The sequence below is a fragment of the Dendrobates tinctorius genome, unplaced genomic scaffold (genome assembly GCF_039654945.1).
Source record: "Dendrobates tinctorius isolate UK_male_01 unplaced genomic scaffold, ASM3965494v1 ptg000278l, whole genome shotgun sequence".
Classification (NCBI taxonomy): domain Eukaryota; kingdom Metazoa; phylum Chordata; class Amphibia; order Anura; family Dendrobatidae; genus Dendrobates; species Dendrobates tinctorius.
The window spans coordinates 520540-530705 of NW_027361945.1; the positions used below are offsets into that span (position 1 = coordinate 520540).

The 10166-nt window shown below is 44.9% G+C and overlaps 1 protein-coding gene across 2 annotated transcripts in view; it reads left to right on the plus strand.

Annotated features, from left to right (window-relative positions):
• The window catches only part of LOC141072595 (Y+L amino acid transporter 2-like), a 115245-nt gene extending 106159 nt beyond the window's left edge, over positions 1 to 9086 (plus strand). For both annotated transcript variants that reach the window (XM_073559877.1, XM_073559878.1), the window contains exons 7-10: positions 2276 to 2372; positions 3907 to 4056; positions 7248 to 7431; positions 8648 to 9086. In XM_073559877.1, coding sequence (XP_073415978.1) covers positions 2276 to 2372; positions 3907 to 4056; positions 7248 to 7431; positions 8648 to 8751 — 535 coding nt within the window. In that variant the 3' untranslated portion in view covers positions 8752 to 9086. The remainder of the gene's footprint in view (positions 1 to 2275; positions 2373 to 3906; positions 4057 to 7247; positions 7432 to 8647) is intronic.
• Positions 9087 to 10166: the final 1080 nt, after the last annotated feature.

The window sequence follows — 10166 nt, forward strand, 5'->3', positions numbered from 1 at the left end:
CGGAGAGTGGTCTCTACATCCCGAAGTTGTTCAGCAGATTTGTCAAATGTGGGTAGCTCCGGATGTGGACCTGATGGCTTTCAGAGTGAATGCCAAGGTGCCCACATATGTCGCTCGGGCAGGGACCCGCAGGCATTCGCAGTGGACGCGTTGGTTCTGTCATGGAACCAGTTTCGCCTCCCATATCAATTTCTCCCACTGCCACTACTCCCGAGAGTCAGCAAAGGGATCAAGACGGAAGGGGGGCTGGCGATTCTGCTGGCCCCAGACTGGCCCCGTCGAGCGTGGTACGCAGATCTAAGGCAGATGCTCGCCGACGTTCCTGGGCGCCAGCTAGAGCGCCCAGATGCACCGTCTCAAGGGCCGATGTGCCACCCGAACCCAGGGACCCTGTGTTTGACGGCAGGGCCGTTGAATCTTGGATTCTAACCCAAGCAGGGTTTGGGAGTAAGGTGGTCGCTACAATGATTAGCGCCCGGAGGCCTGCTTCAGCATGAATTTACCACCACACCTGGAAGGTGTTCTTTGCTTGATGTCGAGGCCGCGGTGTTTCTCCGCTAAGATTCTCGATCCCCAACATCTTGGTTTTTCTCCAGTCGGGCTCAGAGAGCCCGGGCTCAGTCGGTAGAGCATTAGACTCGGGCTTTGCCCTAGGTTTCCGCAGGAGACAAATGTCGGCTTCTTCCACCCTGTTCCAGTGCAGGGTTGCTACCAATTTGCAGGTGAAGACTTTTCATCCGGGGAGTGTCCCACTTGTTACCTCCCTATAAGGCGCCGATGGACGTCTGGGTTCTTAACATGGTCCTAAATGTTCTGCAGGAAGCTCCATTGGAACCGCTTCAGGATATTTCTTTGAGGTACCTTTCCTGGAAAGTTGTTCCCTTAGTGGCCATCACTTCCATCAGGTGGGTTTCAGAGCTGGCGGCTCTATCCTGCCGAGCTCCGTTCCTCACTTTCCATAAGTAGAAGGTGGTCCTCAGGCCAGCCCCTCCTTTTCTGCCAAAGGTCGTGTCCTCTTTTTCACATTAATGAAGATGTTGTTTTGCCTTCATTTTGTCCAGCACCGGTGCACCGTGTGGAAAAAGGCTGTTCACACGTTAGACCTGGTAAGAGCCCTCCGGAGGTACGTGTCGCGGACGGCACCCTTTCGTCAGACGGACACGCTGTTCGTGCTCCCTGAAGAATGCAGGAAGGGACTCGCTGCCTCAAAGTCGACCATAGCCAGATGGATTTGTTTAACTATTCAGGAGTCCTACCGCATTAGAGGCACGCCGTCCCACAGTATCTGTGTCCCCCAATGAGACGAAGGAGAAACATGGATTTTTGTGAATACTCACCGTAAAATCCTTTTCTCAGAGACGCTTATTGGGGGACACAGCACCCACCCCATTAGCCAGTTGGCTCTTGTTTAAATGAATGTGTTTACTTATTTGATATAAGGGTGGTGTTTTCCTTTGGACATGTTGTACCTGTATTAAGGCTGATTTGTTGTCCTCCTACTGCTTTGGCACCAAACTGATTTCCGCCCGCAATAGGGGCGAGGGTGTATACTGCGGAGGAGGAGCTAACCTCTTTTTTTCACTTAGTGTCAGCCTCCTAGCGGCAGAAGCATACACCCACAGTATCTGTGTCCCCCAATGAGCGTCTCGGAGAAAAGGATTTTACGGTGAGTACTCACAAAAATCCATGTTTCAGAAAGTTTCTGACTACAGAAATGCTGCGCCAGTGATGAATCTCTCGCATGATAGTTGCCACAACGCTCACTTGATATAACAATGTCATATGAGTGCTAGGAGTCCCGGCACTGACAGTGCTTGTAGGGCGGCGGTAATTATTTTTTTATTTTTTTTTTTTATTTCAAACAGTGGACTACAGCATTTTAATAAGGGGTTGTCCAAGTAGTTGGACTCATATAATAATAATAATAATAATAATAATAATAATAATCTTTATTTTTATATAGCGCTAACATATTCCACAGCGCTTTAGTTTGCACACATTATCATCACTGTCCCCGATGGGGCTCACAATCTAAATATAAAATGCTAATTTTCTTTTCAGGATTATACGGTCATTATGACATGGAGTTTTAAAGCAAGTACACCAGCCTTATCTAATGCAAGACATATTAATGTATTTAGTGAACATTGGTTATCAAATTTCACAATCACATTAATTTAAACAGTAGCTTATGTTCTCAAGATCAATTCACGTTGAAAGAGGCCAAAATGAAGGTTTGGATATGTAAAATCTGTCCTTTTTTTTATGTCTGCAGACTGTTCTTTGTTGGTGCGAGGGAAGGACATCTCCCTGATATGCTGTGTTTGATACATCTGGAAAGGTTCACGCCGGTGTCTGCGCTCCTGTTCAATGTAAGACACACTTGTGAATACATCTGGACGCTCAGTGCCAGAAGTCGGCTTTTCAAAGTCTCTGTAGATGATAAGGTGCAAACTTGGGGATTTGGAGTAAGAAAGGAAAGCACATTTGGGGGTCAGTGATGTTTTGTCTCATTAGTAATAAGGGGCATAACCTTATTGTGGGGACTACAGTTGGCATGGCCATGTTGCAGCGTTCTTGCCATTTTGTCATTGGCATCTGGGCAAGGGGCATGCTTCAGGACGCCTGCTCTGTACTGTGGGGCACACGACTAAACAATGCAATCTGGTGGGGAAAATATTAATCATTTACACTGTGGGAACTAAAAAGCCTTTTGCAAACTCAATACAGTAATGGTGGAGCCCGGTCAGAAGGAGCGCAAAGTGGGGAGAATAGAGATTAAAATCTGCGTCCTCCAGCTCGCTGTGAATGGAGGTGGCCGCATGTCCGCTGGTCTCTCCATTTCACTTCTATGGACATCCTAAAGATATCTGAGGAAGGAATAAATTGAGATGCCCTACGCAGATGATTTAATGCGTGCTGCCCTGCAGTGAACACAGGCCTGGCGCCTCCCCTATAGCTGTGATTGACATCTGTATTTGGCAGCAAAACCTCCTGCATGTTCCATATGTTACGGAAGCGAGTAACTTGCGGACGGCAAAGCCAGGCAAACGTGTTGGTTACTTGCTGTGTTGATGGAAATAAAAAATATTTTCATGTTTTCCCTTTTGTGGAAATGCTCAAAAAATTCCAGGCATGAGCATGCCCTAACCTGTCCTCCACCCAGATAAAAGGTGCTATAGCACTGCAGCTTCTGTATGTCCGGACAGACTGCAGCACAAATTGGGGATCAGAGTTTTAAAACTATTTCACCAATCCAAAGATGATAAAGAATTCTTGTGTGTCTCAGAAGATCGCCCATACCCTTGTCTTACAAAACGTGGATCATTCACGTGGTCTGTGGGTAATAGGCGTAGTGTAAGATGCAACATTTTGATAAATTTGGGCAAAAAAAAAATGGTCACAAGAAAACCAAGAGGTGTAAAGATGACAAAGGTGTCTAAAGATGCAGCGCATTTATATTCCAGCATTGTGATAACTGTGGCACTTCTAGAAGTGCCAGTAACTCTGCCCCGGCGTCCTTCCACATTCTCTGCTTTTAGGGTGTGTGCACACGCTGTTGATTCTGCTGCGGTGTACAGTACCATTAAAATCTATGGAAAATAAACCGCTGTACAGACAGTGCGGATTTGCTGTGGTTTCAAAACCGCAGCATGTCAATTCTTTGTGCGGATTCCGCTGCGGTTTGGCACCTGCTCCATGACAGGGGTCAAACCGCAGAAAAACTGCAGATACCTGCGGTTTTTGACAAATCCGCAGGACAATCCGCAGCGTGTGCACACACCCTTAGGCTGCACAATGTTTGGTCATATTGGGTGAATCTGCTGCTGTTACTTTGAGTAAGGAGTACTGTACTCCATGTCTGTGATTTGTGCATTCTCACCGCTGCTTTCTTATCTTCCGCAGTGTGCTGCTACCCTCGTCTACTTGTCTGTGAGAGATGTCTTCCAACTTATAAATTATTACAGCTTCAGTTACTGGCTATTTGTTGGGTTATCTATTGCTGGACAGATCTATCTACGCTGGAAGGATCCGGACAAGCATAGACCTGTGAAGGTCAGTGCACATCTAATATTGCCATTCTAGGGAAAAGGAGCATAGTGGGGGCAGATGGCGGGGTGGAGGAACTATGATTTAATATGTGTAAGCAATTTGGCAGCAAAAGCCTCAGCCCGATAGGCTTATGTCCTGTGAGCCTGTTAACTAAAGGGAATGTGTCAATAAAAGAGACAAATTGGTTAAGATGTTACCTGAGTATGCTCATGTGCTAATAATATATTCAAGTCCCACCATGGCAGCATGTCTTGCGGCTGTTCGACAACCGCAACACATGCAGGGATTGCCTGTTCGGTAGGCGTGCTGTTTGTTAGACAATCCCTGCTTTGATGTGTTGCAGCTGTTGAACAGCCACGAAACATGCAGCCAAGGGGACCCGAACATGTCATTGAGCTTACCAAAGATACTTTATTAGCACATAAGCATGCTGGAATAGCACCTTATCCGAGCACGCTCGCTAATCACTACAACCCCTCTGTATACACAGCTGATAACACAGGATCCACCTATCACAATAGGTGATGTCACAGCTTACCTTGCTCCTCTTTTTGCACCCACACATTAGATGCTTCAATACAAAAGAGAGTCTGGCTCAGACCTGTGTAGCTAATGTCCATGTGGATTTACAAATGAAAAACAAAACAGGATGTTAAGGTCTTTAAAAAAAAAAAAAAAAGCATTGCGATGCTATTTATCTGCATATTAGCTCTACAATGTATCTGAAGCTAAATAGCACTTTCCAAGGTGAACTGTTTTCTTTTTATACACAAATCTGATTAAACAGGTCATTTTCTGATGACCCATTCTGTGTAAGGAGATGCCTGCCAAGATGTGTATGGAATCCAAAGGTATTGTGCATATGTCCTGATTATTAGAATAGGACATGTGCCTGCATCTCGGCGGGTTTGTATGGTTGTGCCGATGTGGAAGTGAGCGGCGCCGCCTAACTACTTTTTAGGGACTTGCGTAATTTTTCAATTGAAAATTTTGCTAAAACACAAACCACTGTTTCCTATTGTGCCCGTACACCAAGTGAGTACAAACATGAACAAGCACTTTAAAATGGTGCGGATTTGTTGCATTTGGCTTCTGCTACACGTACTGTCATGCCATAATGCAGCTAAACTAAAAATGGAGGCAACTTTTACTATCTTGATTTAAAGGGATTTTCCTATTTTATAAAATAATGGCCTCTTTCTTGATAATTAAACCACTCTATGGTCTGACCTCTAGAACACCCAGTGATTCTCGGAATGAAAAGGAAGGGCTGTGTCACGGTCACGCGTGTGTCAGGACACAGCGATTACCGCAAGGCGAACCCATATGACACACGTGACCCTGGATACACCGCCTCCAGTGGGGCGAATTTAAATAAGACGTGTAGCTGGATACGCCGCCTCCAACTGGCGAATTTCAATAATACACGTATATATAATAGTCTGGAAACCCCGCCTCCAGTAAGGCGAATTTAAATAATAAAGGGGAACCTGGGAAACATTAACAATGGTGGGCCCTGCGATAGGGAAGTGGAGACCTCCTGAGCTCCCCTGAGCCAGTGTCCCTGCACTCCTAACGTTCCCTATGCCGATTCCGCACCGGGCGGGCACTGGAACCTAAAAACCCTAGCTCGCCCTGACCTAAACCCTCACTAGGGAATTGGACGGTGCGGAAACTGATCCCACCACTGCACTAAACACACATGAGGAAAGATGACAAAACAGGGGAAACACCACTTAGCTTTGCTCTGTTGCGTACGCTCCTAGCAACAGAGCCCACCACCTGCGTGCATCTTCTCCTCCACCCAGATCCATCACCAATATCGGATCCATCAAAATAGTGCAGCCTTGGAGCAGAGTCCACCACCAATTGCAGAAGTCCCGTAAGAGAGTCCCAAAGATGAGTTCAGCTCCTGCCCAAAAGTCAAGCATGCTTGAGTCCAGCTCTCAGCAACCAAGTCCCGCATGCTGAGTGCAACTCTCTCCATAGTCGCCACTCCACCAAGCCATGCAAGCACTTCCTGCCGACACCATAAACTGTGACTCCACCACGCCATGCCAGCCCTTCTTGCAGACCACATAGCTGCCACTCGTCCCCTCTGGCTGGGCTGCGCAGGACTCATGTTCAGCTCCTTCTTTCACCCAGGCCTCCCTTGTGAATGACTAACACACAATATCACCAACAGTGATTGAAACACCTGACTCTCTTTTATAGAGCCTAACACCTGATTTGTAATGAAGTGCACATTAAACCAAAGAAACTAAAGTGCACTACCGCTCACCACCACCGGGGCAACTTAGAATGAACGACACCACGTGTAATAATTCTAATGGCCACCGGGGTCAATCACACCACTTTGGCACCAAGCCAAAGGGAAAAAATTTCACTTTCTGAATTTAAACTGTCAGATCCAAACTGGATCATGACAGGCTGTAACTTTAGTGCAAGCCATTGGATGTAGCAATCCTAAAAGCCAATATCGACCCCTTAAAAAGCCTTGTTCCATGTCTTGGAGTTTCTGCTATGGCTTCTTATCCCATTAGCAGACATGTTTCTGGGTATTTGCCCCTCATCAGTGCAAACTAGCATGTCTTATTTGGCTGGGTGAGAGTCTATGACAGGAGACTTAAGGTGTAACATTTCTACTTTTAGAGTGTCAGGTTAGCATATGATTAATGTCCATGCAATTCTCCTCAAGTTATTTACATATGCAAATATTGTTTGCAGAAAGGACGAGGACAGAAACTCTAGTCTCTGGTGCGGGCTACTCTGAGCTAAGCTCCCAACTTGTCCTGCTGCTACTCTTCAGTGTGAACATCATAGGATTTTACAGTCAGGGACCCAGAGTGGTCGGCACTGGGGGTTATCAGTGTAGTATATTAATTTTCGTGTGACACTGAAGAGGTGCTTTATACCAGGGTTCCCCAACTCCAGTCCTCAAGGCCCACCAACAGATCATGTTTTCAGGATTTCCTTAGTATTGCCAAGGTGATAATTGCATCACCTGTGCAATACAAAGGAAATCCTGAAAACATGATCTGTTGGTGGGCCTTGAGGACTGGAGTTGGGGAACCCTGCTTTATACACTCGGTGGTTAGAATAATTGTTACCTTGAGATATCACTTTCTGAGTTGCATATGTAGATCTGTCTTAATAGATGTGACGTGTTAATGAGTGGTTTGTTCTGTTTTCAGCTCAGCCTGTTTTATCCGATTGTGTTCTGCCTGTGTACGTTGTTCCTGATCTGTGTCCCACTGTACAGTGACACTGTGAACTCGCTCATTGGGATTGGCATCGCTCTTTCTGGTGTCCCAGTTTACCTAATGGGAGTCTACTTGCCCGAATCCAGAAGGCCACCCTGCATCGGCAAACTATTTGGTAAGGAATAAAGCCGGTTTCACTTTTTGACGTTGATACAATTTAGGAAAGTTTAGATTTGTTTTTAGTCTAAAGTTATACCATAACCCCTTAAAAAAAAATCTATGATCCGATAAAACGTGGTCACGTTTTATGTCAGATGCTCCCCTGGGGGGGTGTGTGTGTTTTTTTTTTTTTTTTCAAACTGATATGGATTTGATTTAGCGTTTTTTTTTTTTAATGGTCATTCCAAGGGGGTGTGGCTCACTGGAGGCATGTCTTAGGCCTGTTTCACACTTCCGTTTTTGAGCATCAGTCAAAATCCGCCTTTTTTGCAAAAAAACGGATCCGCCATTTTTTTTGGCGGATCCGTTTTTTTCCCCATTGACTTGCATTACTGGCGGATCTTGACGGATGGCCATCCGTTGGATCAGTTTTTTTTGCGGATCCGTCAATTTTTTTGCGTCCGCCGAGATGCCTGGACGGATCATGTAACGTTATTTGTGGTGAAGGATCTGCATTTTTATACAGCGCATGCCCGGAGGAATGAAGTCAGGAGGAAATTTAACCCTGAAATCATTTCTGGTGGCCAGAGAAGAAGAAAAAAAATCTCTCTCTCTCTCTCTCGGCAGCGGTTCCTTTAAAATTCTCCATTAGGCGGATCCGTTCACATCCGTTACGAACGGATCCGCTTTTCCGCCTTTTTGGTGGATTTTAACTGACACAAAAAACTGAAGTGTGAAACAGACCCTAGGCTGCTCTGCATTTACTGAGCCACGCCCACTTGGGGAAGACCATAACAATGAGCAGTAATCGAGATTCAGCTGACTTTTCTGCATTTGTGCTACATTGCCATGTTGCGTTTCATCTTGTACGCTGTTGTAAGTGAAAGAGTTTAAAGGAATCCTGTCATTCATGCTACGCAAACCACTGGCAGCATGAATTGGAACTGTGGCAGTTCACTGAAAATATACTGGGCTGCTGCCCCAGGTGATGACAGGTCTCACCCATGTTTGTATATAGGAAGACCTGTCAATCCGCTGGAGGGTGCGAATCTCCAAACTATACGTTCTCTGAAACTCTTCCTACATACATGGCTGTGATCGTACATCCAGGCTCTGATTCATGCTGCCCCACAGTTGGGCTGCATGAGGTCTTGAGTCACTGGACCCCGGTAATTGTTACTTACTGTAAAGTAACCAGTAGAAAATTTTTTTTGTCTTTGTTTCCATCTCAGCTTTTCTTACAAAGTGGACCCAACTGATCTTCAATTGTGTTGTGACGGAGATAGATCCTATCAATGAGAAAAAGCCAGTGGAGATATCAAAGCAACCTCTATGATCAAGCGGAACAGGAAGGAAGCAGGAAATCTGTGCAATTTTTAACGTATTGTTGACTATCAAAATTATGATCTATGGGAATAAGGTTATGGCCCCATTCATATGGATGTATTATAGTCAGTATTTGTAAGCCAAAACTTAGAGTAAATACAAAACACAGAAGAGGTAAAAATCTTTATTCTTGTTCCAGAAGTACTGATAAAATACTGACCAAAATATACAAGCGTGATTGTAGGCCTAAGGGCTCATTCAGACGTCAATGATTCTTCTAGTGCCTGCAAATCTGTCTGAGTTTCATCAGATGAAGGAAAAAATGTTTAAGCTGATTTTATCAAACATTACGTGAAAACCACACAGCGCATGGATAGCATCCGTGTGCTGTCCTATTTTTTTTTTTTTTCTTCTTCTTTCACAGACCCATAGATTGCATTTCTGAGTTTAATCTGAGACTCGGACATGTCTGCGTGATGTTGCGTGAACCACTTGATCAGCCAAAACACACCTGCATATGAACTGCCCCATAAATAAGAGGTCAGTTTTTCCATGTACACATTCTATCTATATTTTTCACGAACGTCTAAATGTGACCTTAGGCACAATAGATGGTGACAAATGATGTAGGATGGTGGTGCCAGCGCCGCTCACCAATGAGTATATGCACTCTGTTGTGTGTTGCCAAAAAGCAGAATTCCAGATACGGGGCACTGCTAACCTCAGGCGCTTCGCCTTCAGGTGATCTTCATACAGCTTTACAAAGGATAAAACCTCTAACTTCCATGATGAAGATATCAAGCAAATTATAGAAAATGCCGCTAATGTTGACTGGACATGTTTTTGTGAATGGTGACCTAAGCCCTAGCGCTGGCCTTCTTACATAAAAATCATGTGTAACTGAATTGGGTTTCTCTTTATGTTAAAAAGGGAATTCACATTTTGTATTGCTATAACTAAGTGGTGGTTCCTTCACTGAGACTCCCACTTGGGCAGAACAAGGAGTTAGTATTTCACTTTTTCTATTGAAACCAATAGAAAAGTGACCAAAATTGCACATGGCCTCTGCATTAAAGCCCATGGGCCTCGCAGGAAGACATGAACTCTGCTTGCTTGGCCCTTTCTGGAAGAGCTGCACAGTGGCCTCGCCTGCCTTGAGGTTCCTGGTAAAACACCCATCCACATAGAGCACTATAATTTCTCAGCCTAATGCTAATTGTCCACACCTCATTTCTAGAGTAGTTGAACATGAAGTGCCAGAAAACGGTCCAGGAACTTGCTACAATGCTTATGTTGCAGCCAGATTTTGCACCACTTGGCATGGAATGCCTTAAAGATGGGTTTAACGACAAAGTAAACAAAACCAAAAGACCTGCAGATGGTTATATAGGGAGTAAATATTATTTTATAATATGAGAATGTGTC